The sequence below is a fragment of the Rana temporaria genome, chromosome 3 (genome assembly GCF_905171775.1).
Source record: "Rana temporaria chromosome 3, aRanTem1.1, whole genome shotgun sequence".
Classification (NCBI taxonomy): Eukaryota; Metazoa; Chordata; class Amphibia; order Anura; family Ranidae; genus Rana; species Rana temporaria.
The window spans coordinates 186,812,442-186,835,080 of NC_053491.1; the positions used below are offsets into that span (position 1 = coordinate 186,812,442).

The following is a 22,639-nucleotide window of genomic DNA, read 5'->3' on the forward strand; positions in this document are numbered from 1 at the left end:
GTCTTGCATCAATTATATTTTTTTTGCAATCCAATAAAATGCAACAACAAAATTAAACAAAATACACGCAGTGTTAGTTTAAAAATAAATAGTGTTACTGCACATAGAATGTGCACAGTTTATTCTGTAATGTGTCTTGTTTAAAATTACACAAAAAATATGATTCTGGTACAAAGCATTACAAGATTATTTACAATTGAAATAACTTTTTTTTTTTTTTTTGCATGTTTTTAAATGAGAAATGTGTAAATATATGTTAAATGTGTAAAAATATTAAACAAATCAAAAACAAAGAAGTTTAAATATTAATAGTTAATAAAATAGAAACAACCAAGACAATTAGCATGGAAATAATAGTTGAAGAGGGAAGGCTAAGGAGTTATGTAGGGCTGATTAGAGTAAACTAAGCATCAATAAGGGGTTAAACAGAGGAACATTGTATTTATTTTTTACTTGTCAGGTTGCTTTACCTGACATCTGCAGATCTTAGTTCATCCCTTTGATCTGCAGATGAATTAACAGATAGACACAAATGTAACACTATGTTACTTTGTATAATTGCAGTCTGGAGCAGTTTATAAACACTGATCCAGGCTAGAGCTAGAGTATACTGTAGTGTGAGCTTTGATTAATCAGAACCAACAATTATGGTATACTGAGAAGAGGGGTCCCAGAAGCAGGGCAGAGAGACTGGACGTGCTACACAATCTCTGTGTACAATAATTATGTTTTTTTGGGCATGTGTAGCATGGGCAAAATCTGCAAATTGTTAAATTGTATTGACTACTTATGTTCTCTTTTTCCTGTTCAGGCAGTCCTCTTTTGTTGGTTGACCTACAGCTGTCTTCAGTTGTGATAGGCACGTTACGTGGACAGACCATTAATTTGGGCTCAAAGAGGAACTCCCACCCAATCCCTTATCTCTATAGCTAGGTGGTGGCAAACAAACATACACACCCAGCGATTCAACTGTGTTTTGTAGGGATCCACCACTCAGCAGCAGCACGCACGGTCCCATGGCACCACCTCTTTCTGATGTCTTCAGAAGTCATCTGGTTTCTTGCGATTGGCTTGCCACTTAATGACATGGATGCACCGGTGCTCGTCATCAGGGGGCAAGCTGCATAAACCATGAAGAGACAACTGCCCCCCCCACCCTTAAAGCAGGGCTGCACATGCACTGTAGAGTACCCTGCGGCATCCTGGGTTGCTACACGTGGTTTTTCAGGAGGCTGGGGGAATATACCATTCTCGCCTTAGCAAGATATATGTAAGCCCAAAATAAAAATAGATATAATATATAATTGTCTGAGAGGAAGAGGCAAAAGGGGAAGGGAGTGGGAGAAATTAGATAGGGAAGCTGCTTTAATAAATAAAGTGTAGTACCCTCATAGAAACCAACCAGAGTTAATCTTTCATTGAGCTGAATCATTAAAAACTCATGTCAGCTTTAGTATGTATGTAATTGTAATTTTAAATTTTGCATTAAGTCTTTTTTTTAAATATTTATTGAAATTTTCCAAAGAAATGCATATACAGAAAAAAAGTCATTGAAAAATATGATAATATATCTAAATATAAATCACATATGTGGCACAGGGAAACAAGATTTTAGCAGACTGCAAAATTAAGGAAATCTATATTAAAAAACAGACACAAGGCAAAGCCTTGGACGCTTTAGCAGATAATATTAATTACAGCTCTATGGTTTAACCTCTTAGAAAACTTCCCAGTATAGGTTAAGACAAAGGATGGAATTACCCCGAGGGTTATGTAACCTGAGGGGGGAGAGTGGGAGAGATACACCATTGGAGATGGAAACGGAGGGACACAAGTCAATTCGATTAAATACTTGGGGGGGGGGAGAGAAACAGCTATTAAGATATTAGAGGCAATAAATCAGGCTTAAGCTCAGCTCATTTTTTTTTAATTGGAGTAGGAAGTCATGTACCACAGCAGTAAGGTGTTCCATTCTATGTATGTGAGCTATGGCCTCCAATAGTTGGGTTAATGTGGGTGGAGAGGTAGATAACCACCCCAAGGGAATTACCCATTTAGCTGCTAAGAGGATAAAGGCAACCAGCTTTTAGGCATGCTTGGAGATGCCAGGGATAAGCAGGCCCAGGAGATAATGGATTGGGTCTAGAGGAATAGTGATCTCAAGAAGGTTTTGTAGGAGGGTTTGAATTGGTTGGATGATGGGACATTCCCAAAAGATGTGGTAATGGAAACCCACGTCTCCACGGCATCTCCAGCACACCCGAGAAACCTTAGGGTCATTTCTGTAAAGCACCTCTGGGGTTCTATACCATAAAAGCAATATCTAATAGGCAGTCTCTCTCTGCTCCATGAATCTCAAATCTTTAGAAACTATATCTTCTTCCATTGTGGGAAAGAGATTGGTCGTCAGGTGATTTGGACCATTTTTGCATATATAAATTGCAGGAGTCATTAAGCGGAGAAACATCATGGAGGAATTTGTAAATTTACGATATAAGATGAGGTTGCTAGGGACCTCGGGCACATAAGAGTTCAAATGGAGTGGGTTTATCGAAGGTCAAGGACGGTGATTTGGAAGTGAAGTAATGTTTAAACTGTAGGTAGGAGTAAAAAAGTTGATTAGGGATCTGGTATTTGTGTGAATCTCCACAAAGGAATAAAGTCTACGAGTAAGTGGGTGTACCATATTACAAAATTGCAAAATGCCAGCTTGCGACCAAGGGTACATTCGGCTATAGGATAGGCTGTCGGCGATGCCTAGGTCAAAAGGCACATTTTGCAAGGGTGGACATGGAGAAGAGAGAGAGAACAATTGTGATCATTTTTTCTATATACAGAGAGTGAACAACATAGGGTGCAAGCACAAGTTTCTTTGTTGTGTAATAGACGCATCCAGGGTTGGCCACAACATGGCACAAGGGTGTAACGGACAAGTGACAATCATTTCAATCTGCTGATGGCCAATCTGTTTGACCATGAAATAGTTGCCTTGAGGTGAGTCGCATAGTAATATTTAATAAGATCTGAGGCGGAGAGCAAATACCACTGAGCTAGCTATGCAGTGAGCTTTGTTATACCAAATAAAATTGAGAAATAGCCGCTGCGTAGTTTTGAGCTGTTTTATTGGGATGGGGACTGGTAATATTTCAAGTAGATACAGAAGCATCGGCAAAATAGACATCTTAAGGACATTGTTCCATCCCAGAAGAGAGAGATTATAGGTGTCCTATTGGCGTAGGAGTCGATTAATATCCCTAAAAAGAAAAGGATAATTAGCCCGATAAAGGGTGGGGTGTGAAGAAGTCAAATGAATCCCTAGGTGCTTAAAAGACTGGGAGCACCAGTGGTATGTGAAATTCTATCATGAAGGTTTGGGAGGGAAGTATGGGGACTAGTCAGTGTCAAGAGAATATCGACAGCGAAAAGAGACAGCTTCTATTCCTTCTGTCGCAAAGAAACCCCACGGATATCAGGATGGGAGTGAATAGCTTCAGCCAAGGGTTCTACACATAGGATAAAAAGTAGAGGAGACAAGGGACAACCCTGTCTCTCTGTATTTAGTCTTAAAGGCAAAGTCCACCCTAACACTAAAATCGCTACATCTACAGACATCCACTATATAAACTTAACCCAAGGTTTGACAAATTTGCTTGGAATCTAGGAGCCAGCTAAAAAAGTTAGGAGCCAGATGAACCTACCTATGAAGATTTTAAAGGGTAAAAGTTTGTCGGCATTCCACGAGCGGACGCAATTTTGAAGCGTGACATGTTGGGTATGAATTATCTTTCATAATATTAAAAAAAATGGGGATAACTTTACTGTTGTCTTATTTTTTATCAAAAAAAGTGTAATTTTTTTCCAAAAAAGTGCGCTTGTAAGACCACTGCCCAAATACGGCGTGACAGAAAGTATTGCAACAATCGCAATTTTATTCTCTAGGGTGTTAGGATAAAAATATATATAATTTTTGGGGGTTCTAATTAGAGGGAAGAAGATGGCAGTGAAAATAGTGAAAAATTACATTAGAATTGCTGTTTAACTTGTAATGCTTAACTTGTAATACCAACGGCACCTGGTATTCTGGCACCTCCTATCACGCAGCTTATAAACCAGTCCTTCAGGGAGGGCATAGTGCCCTCTCATTTGAAACAAGGCATAATCCAACCGATCCTAAAGAAACCAACTCTCGACCCCAAAGACCCAACTCATCGTCGCCCCATAACAGGCCTAAACATCCTCTCCAAGGTAATGGAGAAAGTAGTGATACAACAGCTGCAACAGCATCTAGATACCCATAATCTACTCGATCCACTCCAATCGGGTTTCCGTCCTGGACATGGAACGGAAACAGCACTACTTAAAATATGGGATGATGCTCTCAAGGCCGCAGACGAAGGAGAATCTTGTCTTCTAGTTCTGTTGGACCTAAGCGCAGCTTTCGATACGGTAAATCACAAACTATTACTGACTCGGCTAGCGGAAGTAGCCAGAGTCACAGAAAATGATCTATCCTGGTTCTCCTCTTTTCTGGAAAACCGATCACAAATAGTGAAACTGGGACCTTTCACTTCTGAAAAACGCACAGTGTCATGCGGAGTCCCTCAAGGATCCCCTCTGTCGCCAGTGCTGTTCAACATCTATCTCCACCCTCTCTTTGAAATCATCAGTAGCCAAAATCTACTTTACCACTCTTATGCAGATGACACACAACTGTATTTTCGCATCTGCAACAAAAAGGATCATCATCTCAGACTAGAGACATGTCTCTCTTTGATAGAAAACTGGATAACAAAGAGTTATCTTAAACTCAACAGATCCAAAACAGAACTTCTCCTGTTTCACGCTAGTCGTAAGAACCAACCTGCAACAACTTGGACACCCCCACCCATTTTGGGCCAAATCATCACCCCTAGCACCAAAGTCAAAAGTCTGGGGGTCATCTTCGACACCTACATGACAATGGATGCACAAATAGGGTCAGTAGTCAGCGGATCGCACCATCTGCTGCGCCTACTATGCAGACTTATTCCATTTATTCCCAAAGAAGACATAGTAGTCGTGGTGGGAACAGTTGTGAACTCCAGACTGGACTATGCTAATGCCCTTTACCTTGGACTCCCAAAGTACCGAATTGCTCGTCTGCAAGTCGTACAAAATACGGCCGCCAAAACCCTGGGAATCAATCTCAGCTTCGCTAAGAACCCTCCATTGGTTGCCAGTGAAAGGCAGAATTGCTTTTAAAGCACTCTGTCTGACGCATAAGTGCATCCATGGGATGGCCCCCCAATATCTATGCGAAAAAATAAAAACTTACAATCCCAATCGCGTTCTACGATCTACCGACCAAAATCTGCTCCAGATACCCAAAGCCAGATACAAATCCAAAGGGGAAAGAAGATTTGCGTTCCAAGGCCCCAGGCTATGGAACGCTTTACCAATCAGCATTCGGTTGGAGGAGAACCACTTGGCCTTCAGAAGTAAGATCAAAACTCATCTCTTTTGATCTCAAAGGAGAAAGGAACAACGAGCGCCCATGTACTGCGCTATATAAGTTTTTCACTCACTCACTCACTCAACGGCCACCACCAGATGGCGCCAGCTCACACAAGGAAGAGCTTGGGGACTTCACAAGGCCGCAAAGTCGCGGCCTCAATTACCGAACATCACGGGCCCCCCACGATCGAGTGGCGGGGGAGGTGGGGGCCTAGTCCGCCGCCATCCTGGGGAAAAGGCGCTCCGTGGACTAGGCCGAAGCCACGGCCTCACCTAAAACATCCTGCCTGCAGCGATCCTGGGAAAAGGCCGCGAGCGGCAGATGCCGCTCGCGGCCTTTTCCCAGGATCGCGGCGAGCTGCGGGCAGGATGTTTTAGGCGAGGCCACGGCTTCGGCCTAGTCCGCGGAGCGCCGGTCCTATGGAACAAAATGTTTTATTTTTATTTTTTGCCCACCTTCCAAGCCAAGTCGCCAGGACGCTATTTCTAGTCGCCATGGCGACCTGGCGACCGGTCTCCAGATGCCGAAGCTCTGGAGAGGACTCAGCCAGCAATGGCTGTGAAATGAATGGGAAGTGGCATTACCCATAGACCTACTTTGGGGCTTCTAAAGCCTGCAGCCTCGTACACACGACCGAGGAACTCGACAGGCGAAACACATCGTTTTTCTTGCTGAGTTCCTTGTTAGGCTGTCGAGGAACTCGACAAACCAATTTTCTCCATTCCTGTCAAGGAAATAGAGAACATGCTCTCTTTTTGGCTCGTCGAGTTTCTCGACAGTTTCCTCGACGAAAATGTACACACTATCGGTTTCCTCGGCAAAAAATATCTCCCAGCAAGTTTCTTGCTGGTTTTTGCCGAGAAACTCTGTTGTGTGTACGAGGCCTGATTAGCTTCAAAAATTGTATGTATACCGATTTCTTCTTTACTGGGTTAGATAGGTTAGTGTTGCTTTCAATAAAATAATACCTGGTAATTCTGCCAATTAAGGTCCTTGTTCAGATGCTTCCTATTATATGGTGTTACCGTCTCTTGCGTATAGCGTATTCAAAGTTCATTTAAACCATTTCCAGCTGTATATTTCAGGAGTCTGTGCAGGAATTCTCTATGAATGTCAACTGACCCCAAGTCAGTTTACCTTTTAAAAAAATATATGTTTAATTTCTTAAAAACCATATTCATTTTACTAATCATTTGGTATTTTGCTTCATTTTCTCTACTGTTCTTCTATTTTCTGCTGCAAATAATTGCTTGTTGAATGTTTTATTTTTTTCTTTATACCTCCTTTTCCTTTATTTGTATGCCAAATAAAAGAAAGAATCAGCATTAAACAATGATCATCTTAAAATCAGGTCTGTGGCAGAATTTTTTTTTTTTAAAGATACATGCCAGTCAGACATGAAAATTTTGCATTTAGGCTCACTCAGCGGGCACGGCCTGCCTGCTGAATGGCTCTGCTTTTTTTTTTTACGGTATTCATATTGTGCAGTTGACTGCCCTAAGTGCTTATGGCTGCTGATATGCTTATCTTGAAAATGGCTTATGAATCAGAACCTGCAGGAGAGCAGTCCAATGAGTTAATTGCTTCCGAGCATGGTCTTGTTGTAGGTCATTAAAAGAAGGAGGTTGCACACTAAGGGCTCATGCACACTGCAGCTCAATAAAACAAAAAGCTGCTTTTACAGGCATTTCAGCATAGTGTAGTTTTAAAACCAGTTTAATATTGTAAAAATATTCTTACGTGAGTCCAAGATAGACAGCTTTAACAACCAGTGAGATCACTATTAACAAAAATAGTGTGGATACTCCACTTCTGGTTCCGGTAACAAAGTGGCCTCAGATACTGGACTGGAACTTGACTTGGGGTATTTGTATATACAGATCTTACTGGATGTTAAAGCTGAGGCACCATAGACTCATGTAAGTATTATATTATTAAACTGGTTTTAAAAATTACAAAAAACTTATTGTGCTGGTATTGCTTAACATTTTGATTTCACTTCTTGCCTGGCTTTAAGAAGACCTTATCCTTTAAAGTAAAAAATAAAAATATAGTGATCATTCCTCTGACATTCTATTGCCCTCGAAAGGAGCAGTAACTGAGCTCCCAAAGCCCCCAGTCTGTTGCTATCTATAGGCATGGGGATAGCCCAGCATGGGCACTTGGCATTGGGAACAGAAGGGCGCCAGACTGAGTGTAGTATAAATCATATATTTAATAAAAACAAGTAGTAACTCACAGGTTAAATGAGATGAGTTCAGTATGTGGTGAAAATCGCCAGTCCTGGAGTCTCATAAATGTCCTATTTAGGGTCCTGTTTTCCCTTTGCAGCCTGGGGCACTGGTGTGATCTTACAGGGATCCAGAGAAGACTGGGAACCAGGAAGCAGGAAATGAAAAGCAGCTGGTCGTGACTTCACAGGAACAAGAAATGTGATTATTCACAGTGGCAAGGAATGGTAATGCATTTTGAAGCTACAGCTTCTTCATCAGACCATCTGATGAGCACTTGGCATTCACCAATGGACATGGTGAACCCACTGTCCTAACAGAAGAAATAAGGGGGGTTATCCACAAAGCCGCGGCGCAACGTAACTTTTCGGATTTAAGTTACTCCGCCGCAAAATTCTAAAGTTAGGTGCCGATCCACAAAGCCCTTACCTGGAATTTTGCGGCGCTGTAACTTAAATCCGTCCGGCGCAAGGCGTTCCTATTCAAATGGGCGAGTCCCATTTAAATTAGGCGCGCTCCCGCGCCGGACGTACTGCGCATGCTCCGTCGGGTAAATTACCCGACGTGCATTGTGCTAACTGACGTCGCTCCGACGTCATTTGCTTAGACGTTAACGTAAATGGCGTCCAGCGCCATTCACGGACGTCTTACGCAAACGACGTAGAATTTAAAATTCGACGCGGGAACGACGGCCATACTTAACATGGCTTAAGACAACTAGGACAAACTGATGTGTCAAAACAGCAGGAATGGTTTTACTAGTACAGGCACTTAAAATATGCAAGCTGTCCTATGTTACAGTCTGATCTCTAATGCCAAACAAACTGTTCAGTCTTTGGATGTAATTATGTTAACGTGTTTATTTGCAATCTGCAGCTATTTATTGGCAAAATAAAATTAAGGCTCACATATAGAACCACTTGCCTTGCTTGCCATTGCTGAAAATGTACAAGTAATGACATTAGTAATATATCAAGTGAGAAGGAAATCTCATAATGTCTTTTGTGGTATCCTCGCTTGAGTGTAATTTCCTTTAAAAGTCTATTAAATTGTTTCCTATATAAATCTCTGGCCTGTTGGTGGCTTTGGTGAACTGAATACGTTAAACATGAGTTTGTAGCTCCAAGGCATCTAATGATGTTATTTTTGTATATTAAGAATAAAAGACTGCCATGGATCACATTAGTCACTGTAAGCATGCCTTGCTGTGCCAGAATACAACAAACTAGCACTGGGGCAATGTTTCCTTTACTAACGGGCTATTATTTTTATTAAATGCCTGTATCGTAAAAAGCAACTTTGGTGATTGTTTTGACTGTGTGTTCCGTGGAAAAACACATTATATCATTTCTTTACATTGCAGCAAAAGAAAAGCTTTATATACCTTAATCAAGATTGTGGTTTTAGCTTTAAACAGATTTATTCAATTCATTTCTCCAGGCTTTTTTTCTGAGTAATTTGTATTTCTGCAGATGCACCCAGTTTTACACTAAATATAATTCTGCATTTGTAGTCTAGTCTAACAAGTAATGCATTTGAGTTGCTTTTAAGTATATGCATGGTAGCAGATGACAATCATTTTAAACAGTAAGATAATAGGAATATGTTTGAAAAGTATATACTGTATGTTGTAAAGGTGATGCTAAAGTGGTTCTTCATTAAGTAATGAATACATTTATTTAATTAAAAATTAAAAGTCAGCAGCTAAAATGTAATAATAGGATACTTGCCTGTGCAGGGATCCAGTGCTGCCCTCGCCTAAGTCGACTCTTCAGCCGTCTTCGGACCCAGACGCCACCATGTTTACTTTGGTAAGCCGGCTGTGACTGCTTGACGGTGTACAGCCGGATTGCAACTGCACATGCGCGAGCCATGCGGCACTTTGCGAATTGTCCAGCAGCTATCTGGAATCTATGACATGTCCCAGAAGGCTGCGGGGGAAAGAGGGGGGTCAAACATCTGCTTGCATCGCTAAGATGATCCGACCGGAATTGGGAGCAGGTATCTGTCAAAACCAGTTCCAAAAAGTGCCAAAACTTAAAGGGTGTGTGTGTGGGGGGGGGGGGGGGTAGAGTCAGACAACCAGAACTTCCCCTTTTTTGTGACATTCTGCTTTAAGGTATGTTCAGTTTACGCCTGGTCCCTAGTTACCACCTAGAAGCTAAAAACATATAAACTTAGAAAAGTGACAGCAGAAAAAGACCAGGTTGTCCATTGAGTTAAAAAAGTCAGCCAGAACTCTTGCATCCATATATATATATTCCAGATACTGATACAGGTGGAATATATATTATCATTCCTGTTTTTTCTGAAAGATCATATTAAGGCACATCCCTTCTGCTCATAGCCAATATTACAGTATCCAGGATCCTTCTGTACACAATTTACAAATTCAAGGATGAATGAGAATGTTAAATAGTTGTGCAATATGACAGGGTGATTTGGGGTCTATGATTCATTTTATAATTGTCTATGTGTTACATGTACAATAAAGTAATTTTTTTTACGAGGCATTGATCTATATTTTGAGGATAAGGTTTTATAGAGACCCAGTTCTGTAATGGTTTGGTTTTCAGCCCATAACTACAGTACTTTCTTTATTTTTTTATTTTTCATGATTACTTGCTAGAGGCTCCCAACCATACTATACTTAAGGCCCGTGCACATGATCAGAAAATTGTACAAAAAATTCTGCTTTCAAATTGATCGTACGATAATCTGATCATTAGTACACAGCTTTTGTTATTCGAAGGGACTAACGCAAACATTTTTCTTGTACGATACCAAATCATACGTTTTTCATTTAATCAGTACCGTTTTCATCCAAAAACACAACAGAAAAACAATACAATACATTACATCACTTTTAAATTTTTATTCTGACGTACAAAACTTTTCGTACTTTAGTACCCTCTTCATTTTCATTATGAGACTAGCATGAACAAAAAAAATGGACGCTCATTCGTCCGATAATCTCATTGGGCCAGATCCACATAGCGCATCGTAATTTTAGGCAGGCGTAGCGTATCGTAGTAACGCTACGCCGCCGCAAGTTTGAGAGGCAAGTGCTGTATTCACAAAGCACTTGCCTCTAAAGTTACTGCGGCGTAGCGTAAATCTGACGGCGTAAGGGCGCGGAATTCAAATGATAAAGATGTGGGCGTGTTTTATGTTAATTTTACTTGACCCCACGTAAATGACGTATTTTTTAAACGGCGCATGCGCCGTCCGTGGGGGTATCCCAGTGTGCATGCTCCAAATTAACCCGCAGCAAGCCAATGCTTTCGACGTGAACGTAATTCTACGCAAAGCCCTATTCACGAACGTTTTACGCAAACAACGTAAACGACGGAAAATTTGACACTGACCCGACGTCCATACTTAACATTGCGTACGCCTCATATAGCAGGGGTAACTATACGCCGAAAAAAGCCTTACGGAAACAACGTAAAAAAAAGCGCTGGGCGGACGTACGTTTGTGGATTGGCGTATCTAGCTAATTTGCATACTCAACGCGGAAATCGACGGAAGCGCCTCCTAGCGGCCAGATACGCCAGCGTAACTTCTTTGTGGATCTGGCCCATTGTGTGTACTAGGCTTTACATTGATGGCCCATGTGTTTTCGTGAGTCGAGTGATATTGGGACCTGGATTGAGTTTTTGTAGGTTTTCAGTCCATTGAGTTTGCGCATTTTTTTCTTAATTTTTTTGTCTGCATATAGATTTGTGTTTGTCCCAAGCATGTCTTAATTCACTTACTAACGACTCCTCTGCTGGGAGTCTATTCCAAGCATCAACCAGCAAAATAATACTTTCTAGGTTAGTTTTGAACTTTCCTCCTACAAGTTTGAAGTCATGCCCCTGTTTTCTTGAACATGAATATTCTGCCTTCCTGAATCTCTTTCTGACCCATAATGTTTTTAAAGGTTTCAGTCTTGTTTCTATTTTCCTGTCTTTCCTCAAGACTGCACATATTAAGTTACTGAAGTCTCTTCTAATGTTTTATCCTTCAGACCTTTCACAATTTTTTGTTAATCACCAGAATTGGACACATATTCTAAATGAGGTCTAATTAAAGATATAGTGGCATGAGGACCTTTTTCCTCCTGCTGGTGATCACTCTAGTGATACACCCTAAAATTCTATTTTCTTTTTCCACTGCCTGGCCACACTGTTTGCTCATTTTTGCAAGCATCTGAAGTAAACACTTTGAAATCTTTTTTCCTCTGTAGTTTTGGCCAACACTGTACCCTCAAAATTGTACTCTGTCAAGGGGTTATTTTACTCTAGGTGCATTATTTTACATCTATAGACATTGAACTGCAGTTTACACTGCTTTGACCAAATGTTCAGCAATGCCAAATAATGTAATTTTTCAGCACTGCCAAATAACAGGACCTAGTACAGAGACTTGTGGTAGACCACTAGTAACTGCAAACACACTTTGATATCTATGCTTTATCTAACTGCATGTACACTGAAACATCCATGGGTTAGGTCCCTGTACAACTTTTTTTGTTATGAAATCTAAAACTACTAAGAAGACAAGAATCTTTTGGATAATTTAGAAAGAAAGCTAGGGTCCAAAGCCAAGGCAGACTGGTGGCAGAATGTTGCCAGAAATCTGGAAGTATCTTTTGCCTCCCAGTGATAGTTTTCAATCCATATGTCCCATGCTTTCCAGTAAGTCTATTAAATAGTCTCTCACAAGGCTGCAACCTTTAGCCTCACTACCATGTATTTGCCTGTGCAGTTGCCCACCTTTGGTGGGATACTGCAAACCCACACAAAAGGGGAGGGGTGCTGCTCCAGGCTCAAATCTGTCCAAGTCCAGTAACAGCCACTGGGAGTGCAGGCTAGGAAGGAGATTGTCTCTGTTTGGTGAGAAACTCTCACTCAAAAAACAACTCCAGTGTCTTTACTTTGCTTTTGGAAAATTGGGACTCCCTCTGGAGTCTGGTAGATAGTGGGCTGAGTTCAGGAAGAGAGGATACTATCATTTATGTTTATCTATGAAAGCATCAGCTCCTGGGATAAGCTTACATAAGTTTCCCACTTTATAGTAATTTGTCTCAAATTACAATCTTTAGAACCAGATTCTTTGAAGAAAATTGCATCAACCTTCACATTTAAGCTCTACTAGCTTGTTATTCAGCCCTTCCTAGTGCATTAACCCTCATACATGCACTTATAGGAGAATGGGACTAATGCCCTGTACACACAATCAGAGTTTCCGTCGGAATAAACTCAGAAGGGTTTTTCCGACGGAATTCCGTTCAAGCTGTCTTGCATACACACGGACACACCAAATTCAGACCGTCAAAAACGCGGTGACGTACAACACTACAATGAGCCTAGAAAAAATAAGTCAATGCTTCTGAGTATGTGTCTCCTCCCTCCTTATTGGCTTACCTCTGCATACTCTAACCTCCCTTCAGTCCATCATGAATGCTGCTGCCAGACTCATCCACCTTACCAACCACTCTGTCTCTGCTACTCCCCTCTATCAATCCCTCCACTGGCTTCCGCTCACCCAACAAATTAAATTCAAACTACTAACAATTACCTACAAAGCCATCCACAACTCTGCCCCCAGCTACATCACTGACCTAGTCTCTAAATACCAACCTAATCGTTCTCTTTGTTCGTCTCAAGACCTCCTACTCTCTAGCTCTCTCATCACCTGCTCCCATGCTCGTCTCCTGGACTTTTTCAGAGCCTCTCCAAGCCTATGGAACTCCTTACCCCAATCTATCCGGCTATCTCCTTCTCTATTAGCTTTTAGAGGATCCCTGAAAACCCTCCTCTTCAGAGAAGCTTACCCTTCCCACACCCAACAACTGTATTTTCATTTGAGTCCATCTGATCATCCCCCACAGCTACTACCCTTTGTTCCACTTGACCCTCCCTTCTAGATTGTAAGCTCTAAAGAGCAGGGCCCTCTGATCCCTCCTGTATTGATTTGTATTGTGACTGTACTGTCTCCCCTGATGTAAAGTGCTGTGCAAACTGTTGGCGCTATATAAATCCTGTATAATAATAATAATAATGTGTTTTTCTCTCCGTCGGAGTTCCATACCGACAAACTGAATTTTTCTAACTCTTTCATTCTCTTTCTAACTCCGTCGGAATTTCCGACAGAAAAATTCCAATAGGGCATACACACGGTCGGAATATCCGATGAAAAAATTACGTCTGACTTTTTCCATCGGAAATTCCAATCATGGGTATGAGGAATAAGAATTGTTTTAGCAGTTTCCCTTAAAAAAATGTCTGTAGGATAATTTTGAGATTATATGTGGGCATGAAAAATTAAAACAATTTCATAGAAATGTTATTTGGTAAACCTACTGTTCATCAACTTTATATTTAATTAACTCTATTTTAATTACTATAATGAATGCAACTCAATTTATTCACCCTTTGATATTACATTATGGCAAAAAATGCAGACAATCTGAAAACAATCTGTTTGCCTAAACCTTAGGATAATTGGGATAGTTATGTATAGACAACATCTGGGGCAGTGACAGACTTTCTGTAATGATTCTGGTTTGAGATTGGCAATGCCAGTGGCACTTGAACATTTTTGACAACTCTGTTTTATCATTATAGCTATAAATCTACTTTTGGTCTGGTTTGAATTACAGTAAATCTGTGTTTTTGCTGACCAATAGACTAAAGCCTTGTACACACGATCCGATTGTTGGCCGACTGAGCATCTGATTTCTGTCTAAAGGGCGTGTACCAAGATCTTGTCTTGCATTCTAACGGTACACAATTCTCGTGCAACAAACACGAAAGTAGTGATGTACTACGAGGAATTTCAGCTATTAAGCGCCACACTTTGGGCTCCTTTTGCTAATTTTGTGTTTGGTGAGCATTCATTCCGAACATGCGTTTGTACTTTCAACTTTTGTGTGACGGATTTGTGTACTGACCATCAGAAAATCTGACAACAAACCGTTGTCCGCCGAAAATTTACTAGCATGTCATCCAACGTATGTTGGCCGAAAGTTAGATGACAGTTAGATGACAGAGCGTATTAATGGTCAGATTTTAGGACAACAGTCTGTCAACAGACAATCCCCTGCCAACAATCGGATCGTGTCTACGAGGCTTTAGAGTGCCACTAATACATATACGTCTATGGATTTGCTTGAACTGGGTTCACCTGAAAAAAAAATGTTTTATAAGCCAGCAGCTACAAATGCAGCAGCTGCTGACTTTTAAAAAATTAACAAAAACAAGGGTCTATTCAGCTCAAGGAGGTTGAGTGGGCATCAGGGGGGCTTGAGCCACAGGGCTAACACACCATGATGCTCACTGGAGAATGGATCCCATGCACAAGCATGTTCCAAAAGCAGGGTACAGAGCTCTCCTGCCAAGTATGCATCTCCCCATATGGAGTGGAGCCAACAATTCCAGAAAGGTTGGCACCACTCCATAATGGGAGATGCATGCTTACCGCTGTTAAAGAAGGAATATACTTGACTTCTACCCCTTAAGTCACACTTTCTATTCCTGTGTTTTGTTTCATATTGAGGGAGATCAACTTATTAAACCTATATAACAATGTACTTTCAAATAGAAATAAATAGCCTGGCCACTGCACATCTCACCTGGCTTGAGTAGTTAGCGGGTATAAGCAGAATCAGCTAGATTTTTTCAGGCCACATGCCCAACATGTTTGCATCACCCTCATTAAGGTGAATATGGTACACGTTACCATAAATATGTAATAAATAAAGAATAAATATGTAAAGTAAAGAAACAAAATATTTGCAACTACATAAAAATGTAACCCTTGAATCTTTTTTTTCAGAAATGGGCGTGATGCCTGTCGGGAACTTATTGGGTTCTTTTTCGCTTATGACAAATCTGTTACCATCTATGAATATCACCAGTTTGGGAAGAATAGGTAAGGTTCATTTTCTTGTGTTGCAGCAAATGAAAAAATGTTGTCTGCATCTTTTTTCATCTTGTTTTGTAATGTTTATTACAGCAACATTAATATAGCAGTCAAAATCAGCATGTTTAATCTTACATAAACTGTAGTTTTGCCTCTCTTTTAGCCTATATAATTGTTATATCTGTGAGTAGGTTCACTTTCTCTTTCCCTATTTAACCACATCAGGAGCAGTATGTTAAACCTTCTAAAGCTCTGTACACACGATCGGTTTGTCCACTGAAAACGGAACGATGGACTGTTTTCATCAAACAAACTGATCGTGTGTGGGCCCCAGCGGTTTTATTTCCATCGGTGTAAAAAAATAAAACAGTTTTAAATTTTTCCTATGGATAAAAAAGCCGATCGTCTGTGTGAAACTCCATCGGTCAAAAATCCATGCATGCTCAGAATCAAGTCGATGCATGCTTGGAAGCATTGAACTTCATTTTTTTCGGCTTGTCGTAGTGTTGTCACCGCGTTTGTACACGATCGGATTTTTGACTGATGGTGTGTAGGCAAGACTGATGAAAGTCAGCTTCATCGGATATCCGATGAAAAAATGCATCAGATTAGATTCCATCAGATATCCGATCGTGTGTACAGGGCTTTACTGTCCAGGCAATTTTTCAGTTTTCAGTGCTGGGATAGTTTGCCTGACATTTACTTGGTCATACAATGCTGTATTTAAATCGATATTTTTTTTTAGAGACAGATAGAGCTTTCTTTTGGTGGTATTTAATAACCACTGTTTTTTTATGTTTTACTATTTAAAGTTCTCCTTTTTAGATTATAAGCTCTAATGTGAAGCGGGGCCCTCTGATCCCTTTTGTCTTCAATTGCATTGCAACTGTACTGTCTCCCTTTATTTTGTAAAGGGCTGCACAAATTGTTGGCCCTGTATAATATTAATAAAGATAAAAAGTCTAAAAATGCCAGCATGGTAAGAACACCTTTTTTGGAAATTAGGAAACATGCAGGAATCAAGCTACTTACATTTAAATTAAGGTGTGCCTGTTCTCTAAAAGTCACCTACTTGTCAGGCTAGGAGCAGATAACAGGTAACAGTTTAGATGTGCTGATTATGCAAAGAGTTCAATGAACAAGAGCACATACCATGAGCAGGTCTAAGCAGAGCAGCTCAGCTGGAACTTGTAGTTCACCACTGCAGATAAAGGTAGATGTTGGCTGGACCTTGTAGTTTACCGCTGCAGATTAAGGTAGAGGTTGGCTGGTGCTTGTAGTTCACCGCTGCAGATGAAGGTAGAGGTTGGCTCGACTTTGTAGTTCACCATTGCAGATTAAGGTAGAGGTTGGCTGGTGCTTGTAGTTTACCGCTGCAGGTGAAGGTAGAGGTTGGCTGGTGCTTGTAGTTCACCGCTGCAGATGAAGCTAGAGGTTGGTTGAGCAGCCAAGTAGTAATGCTGAGTCTGGCACTACAGTAGAATCGGGCAAAGCGTAGTCTAGGCAAGCTGGGTCATACAGAGGTAGGTCAGATATCAAAAGGTACTAAATCAGAAGCGAGCAAAGCAGGGTCAAAACTAGCCGGGTCATACCAGAAATATACAGAGCATATATCAACTGGGTCAAGCAGTCGCACAAAAGGTAACAACTCTATCACGAGCACTGGTGGTATGCTGATACAGGTGATTTTAAGGTGAGTTGGCCAATCACCGTTGTTTCCCAGGCAAAGGCTGTGTTAGGTGAGTTTTGCTGGGTCTTAAAAGGATCCTAGTACTGACTGTACTAAAGCCAAGTGAAAAGCTTCTGTTATTAGTGGAAGAAAGTTTCCTGGAGGATTGCATTTTAACCCCCCTCCCCACCCCCATCATTGGCCAGTAGCTCTTAAACCCCCCCAATATAAATGAAAAAATTCACAACATTGGTGGTCAGTGGCATTTTAAACCTCCCTCCCCCAGACAATCCCACACGCCTTGGTGATCAGTGGTAATTTAGCTTCCCCACCCTTTCCCCATCGTTGATAGTCACTGGCACATTAAACCCCCCCCAAACAATCCCATAACATTAGTGATAAGTGGCCCTTTAAACCCCCCTTTTCCCATCTATTCTTCACCAACTGTCCTAGATTGTTTACATTAGTGATTGGTCATCACAGCTATTACATCGCACCGAGCCACTCCAGTCATCTCTGTGCCTTTATCTAATGCTGTCAGCTGTCTAATGACAGCTGTAGCAGCAGCTTGTATAAATAAACAAGGATACAGGCAGTCCCTGGGTTACAAACAATATAGTCTGTAGGTTTGTTCTTAAGTTGAATTTGTATGTAAGTCAGGTACACTTTTAAAGTGTAACTTTTTTTATATAGAATAGGGAAGGGTCAACACCCTTGTAATGTTTTATTTTCTGTCTGTGCCCCTGTTCAGAAGATTTCACCTCACTTTCTTTCCCTGTGACAATTGGATTTTGAAAAATTTGGGTTGTTGTGTAAACAAGGATTGGGGATGAAGCTTCATCGGAGACACTTTTTTCCCATGAAACATAACTCTTAGGCCCCATACTCACGACCAAACATGTCTGCTGAAACTGGCCCGCAGGCCAGTTTCAGCAGACATGTTTGGTCGTGTGTGGGCGCGAGCGGGCCGAATTCCAGCAAACATTTGCCCGCCGGGCCTTTTCCCAGCAGACAAATATTCCTGGACTTGTTTTAAAACAGCCTGCTGGAATTCAGCCCGCTCGGACATGTACGGTCGTCAGTACAGACCTACCGTACATGTCCAGGCGCCCGCCGTCCCTCGCATGCGTCGAATGACTTCGACGCATGCGTGGAAGCATTTTAAAGGCGGGCCGCCCACGTCGCCGCGTCATTGTCGCGGCGACACCGCGTCATCGACGCGGCGACACCGCGGACACGCCCCGCGTATTGTTTACGCGCGGACTTCTGTACGATGGTGTGTACAACCATCGTACAGAAGCCCTCTGGCAGACATGTATGGTGAAAACGGTCCGACGGACCGCTTTCACCATACATGTTTGTCCGTGTGTACCCGGCCTCACAGGACTGAATGTCCCTTCCTAGGTGTAGATTTCCTCTCACTTCCTGTTGTCTCCCTGCGTTTGTAAGTAGGAGTCATTTGTAAGTCAGATGTTTGTAACCCAGGGAACGCCTGTATATGGGTATGTACACCCGATCTAGTAAAGGTCTAATTACAAAAAGCTGCTCTTAAGAAGTAATGTAAATTTTCATTTTGTCCATGCCAGGCAAAATATCAGATGCATTGTTGGGAATGAAAGAAGCATGTAATTCTTTCTCTCCATGCTGCCCTTATTCGCTGGCAGGCCACCTGTGTATGTTTCGAATTGTTGAGAAAGTTGAAGCGAACATGCGACTTTGCATGTTGCTCTTGCTCTTATGTGGTGGTTGTCAGCAAAGCATCACGCAACGTGATCATTGGACAGGGGTGTGTTGGGAGAGGATTAGGTTTGACTAAATCCTGGGGTATGGAAAGTCAAAGCCTTCACAGAGTGAAGCGAGCATCAGACAGAAGATCTTCTGGCAAATAAAGGTATTCGCAGACATTATGGGCAACCAGGGGAAGTGTCCAGTTTTCCCACTATTAGGTATTTCTTTAGGCTCCAACAGCACATTGGAACTGCATGGGGAAGGTGTATAAATATTCTTTAGTGCCTTTTTAGTCAAGTGAATCTGTTACTTTGCCACACTAAGCTTCAGGGTGAGGGCTGTACTTGCTCATCGATAGTTTTGGTTGATACATCCTATTTGCAGTGTCAGGTACAACACTGGTACGACGCGTTAGTCGTACTACTTTGTATCTGACTTTGCCCTGCGACTTGAAGTCAGAGACACATCCGACTTCAATGAATGGGGATCTGACTTGGATCCCCGCCAATACCAGGCATTGTGTTTGGTATGAATCTTGAGGGGGAACTCCACGCCAAATTTAAAATAAAAAACTGGCATGGGTTCCCCCTCTAAGAGCATACCAGGTACTTGGGTCTGGTATGGATTTTAAGGGGAACCCCCTACGCCGAAAAAAAAGCATGGGGGTCCCCCCAAAATCCATACCAGACCCTTATCTGAGCACGCAGCCCGATTGGTCAGGAAAGGGGGTGGGAACGAGCAAGTGCCCCCCCCTCCTGAACCATACCAGGCCGCATGCCCTCAACATGGGGGGGTGGGTGCTTTGGGACAGGGGGGCGCCCTGCGGCCCCTCCACCCCAAAGCACCCTGTGCCCATGTTGATGAGGACAAGGGCCTCTTCCCGACAAAGGGGCTTAAAGCTTCTTACATCTAATCAGCACAAGTCCTTGAAGCCAATATACGTTTTTGGAATTGCACAATGACAAATACAATAATCGTATCATGATGTAGGCTAAAAGGCATGAAAATCCCTATATTGAAACATTGTAAAGTACAATTTTGTCTTCCTTAAACAGAAGTTGGTCATGCTCACACATTTATTTTCAAATCTTCCAAAGAAAGTTATTTTTTCTTAATTTAAATAAGCAGGAAGACACATGCAGATCATTCCTCTATGCCCCTGTGGCTAATTCTCTAGTTGGTTTAGATCACTAGCGGAGTGTAACTATAACAACGTGTTTGTATGCCATGAAGAAAAACATACATTATATTTTAAACATACAGTATATTTCTTTGCATGCTTTACCTAACATTTAAGTTGTTTACATTTTCTTAAAGGACAAATGCTTTACCCTTCATCCAGAAAGGAATTTATTACCATAGTTGTGGACGAAGAAAGGGGAAACCCTATGCCCTTGATGATTTTTATCCTGTAAGTTTGTAATTTTTTTACGTTTTCTTTTTTTTTTAGACAATTTTTTTTTTTTTTTTTTTTAAATGGACCTAATATTTTTACTTAACCAGACAGAAATTAGTTAGGCTGTATCTAAAAAATGAAAAATGATTGTGCTCCATTCAGTGGAGAGAAAGCCATTTCATTGATTAAGACACCTTAGATCATGGGATGTTTTACGAGGACAGTAATTACACAAATTTATCTTGAAGCTATGTGTTCTTCTTCAGTACTGTCATTACTTTTTGCCCTCTGTTCATTAAATAAAACATAATTAACTATGTATGTCAATGAGAAGACAAGTCAATTGTAGATCATGATGTCTTTACAGAGTATGAGAGAATTAGATAAAACTTGTTGCTTTTCAGCTGCTGTACAAAATAATATTTTTTTTTGTAGACATATTAATATATCGTTTTTAAAACAAGATATTTGTTGATAAGCATTGCAGTCTTCGTCATGGGCCCCTCAAATGTACAACATAGTTGGTATATGTACTCTAAAAAAAAAAAAAAAGCATAATTGGAATGCATGAAAATTTCGAGATACTATTCACAATAATAAACATTATGAATTTTATGATAAAGAGTTATTGTTGTAATAGGAACACATTAGGATATTAGCTAAATAAAAGTGTACCGCTGCTGTGAACATATCAGTGAACATAAGTAATGAAAAAAACAAATATTGTCCAGCTTGCTAGAAAAAGAATATATATTCTAAAAAAGAATTGCTTAAGTGTGCATCCTCACAGGGTGACACTGTAGATGCACAGGTAGGAATGTGCCGACGTCCCGATATTTGTAAATGGACACTAATTACGCTAAGAAATTGGACTTTAAACGGCACATGGATACTTCATGTGAAAAATCTAAGGGTTTTATTGTAGAAATATATAAAAAAACAATAATGCCCTGTCAGCTCACAGTAAGGGCATTAACAGGACCGCTAACCACACCACCCGTCCAGGTTGTGAGACCTTGGGCACACTACCAGATTTCGGGCACTACTTTGGACAGGCTGTCCTTGCCCAGTTTAAACAGTAGCCCTATCACTCTTCCATACACCTTGGTGGATCGAGTTAACCACACCTGAAAAACCCTTTTCTGCCTACCGGCATACTGTGCTTTGTTTACTACGTTCCTGTTTATTATTATGATCCTTACAATCCTGACTGACTATCTACTCTAGATATACTGCCAGTGCCTTTGCATCTAGGTCTGTGTTACAATATTCAACACAACCTGTTTACTCTCATGCTCCTAAAGAAGCGTAATGATACGCGAAACATGTAGAGCAGAGCAAGAAAATTCTTCTGTATTTGGACCCACTTTAAGGCTATTCACTTCACACTTATATTGTTCAACTATTACTGTTTGTTGGATGTGCATTTTACTCATTTGAGTTTACTAAAACAATTGTAGTTGTTGGAAGTGTTTATAGAGCATTATTTTGGGCCATGTATTGATAACTACTATATAAACAGCCTTTGACTGTATTTGGCCTAGTACACACGAGAGGATTATCAGCTGGAAACGGTCCTCCGGACCGTTCCCGCGGATAAATCCTCTGGCGGATTTTGATCTGATGGTTGTACTAAACATCAGATCGAAAGCCGCGCGGAATCCATCCGCGGTGACGTTTCGCGCCGTCGCCGCGATGATGACGCAGCGACGTGCGCGACGCTGGAAGGTAAAGACTTCCCACGCATGCGTCGAATCATTACGACGCATGCGAGGGAGGGGATCGGACGGATTGATCCGGTGAGTCTGTACAGACCACCGGATCAATCCGCTGGACAGGATTCCAGCGGATAGATTTCTTAGCATGCTAAGAAATTTTTATCCGCTGGAAATCCATCGGCCCGAAAAAAATCAGCGGAAAAATATCCGCTGGGCCGTACACACCACAGGATCTATCCGCTGGAACTGATCCGCGGATAAATACCAGCGGATATATCCTCTCGTGTGTACGGGGCCTTATTGTTTTTTTATATATTTCTACAATAAAATCCTAAAGCCCTGTACACACGATCGGTTTGTCCGTTGAAAACAGACTGATGGACAAACCGATCTTGTGTGGGTCCCATTGGTTTGTTTTCCATCCGTGAAAAAAAATAGAACATGTTTTACATTTTTCCTATGGATAAAAAAACTATTGAAAAAAACGATCGT

At 41.3% G+C, this 22,639-nt stretch overlaps 1 protein-coding gene across 2 annotated transcripts in view; it reads left to right on the top strand.

The window, feature by feature from the left end:
- The window catches only part of CAPS2 (calcyphosine 2), a 155,845-nt gene that overhangs the window by 102,038 nt on the left and 31,168 nt on the right, over positions 1-22,639 (top strand). For both annotated transcript variants that reach the window (XM_040343976.1, XM_040343975.1), the window contains exons 12-13: positions 15,550-15,645; positions 20,351-20,444. In XM_040343976.1, the coding sequence (XP_040199910.1) occupies positions 15,550-15,645; positions 20,351-20,444 (190 nt within the window). The remainder of the gene's footprint in view (positions 1-15,549; positions 15,646-20,350; positions 20,445-22,639) is intronic.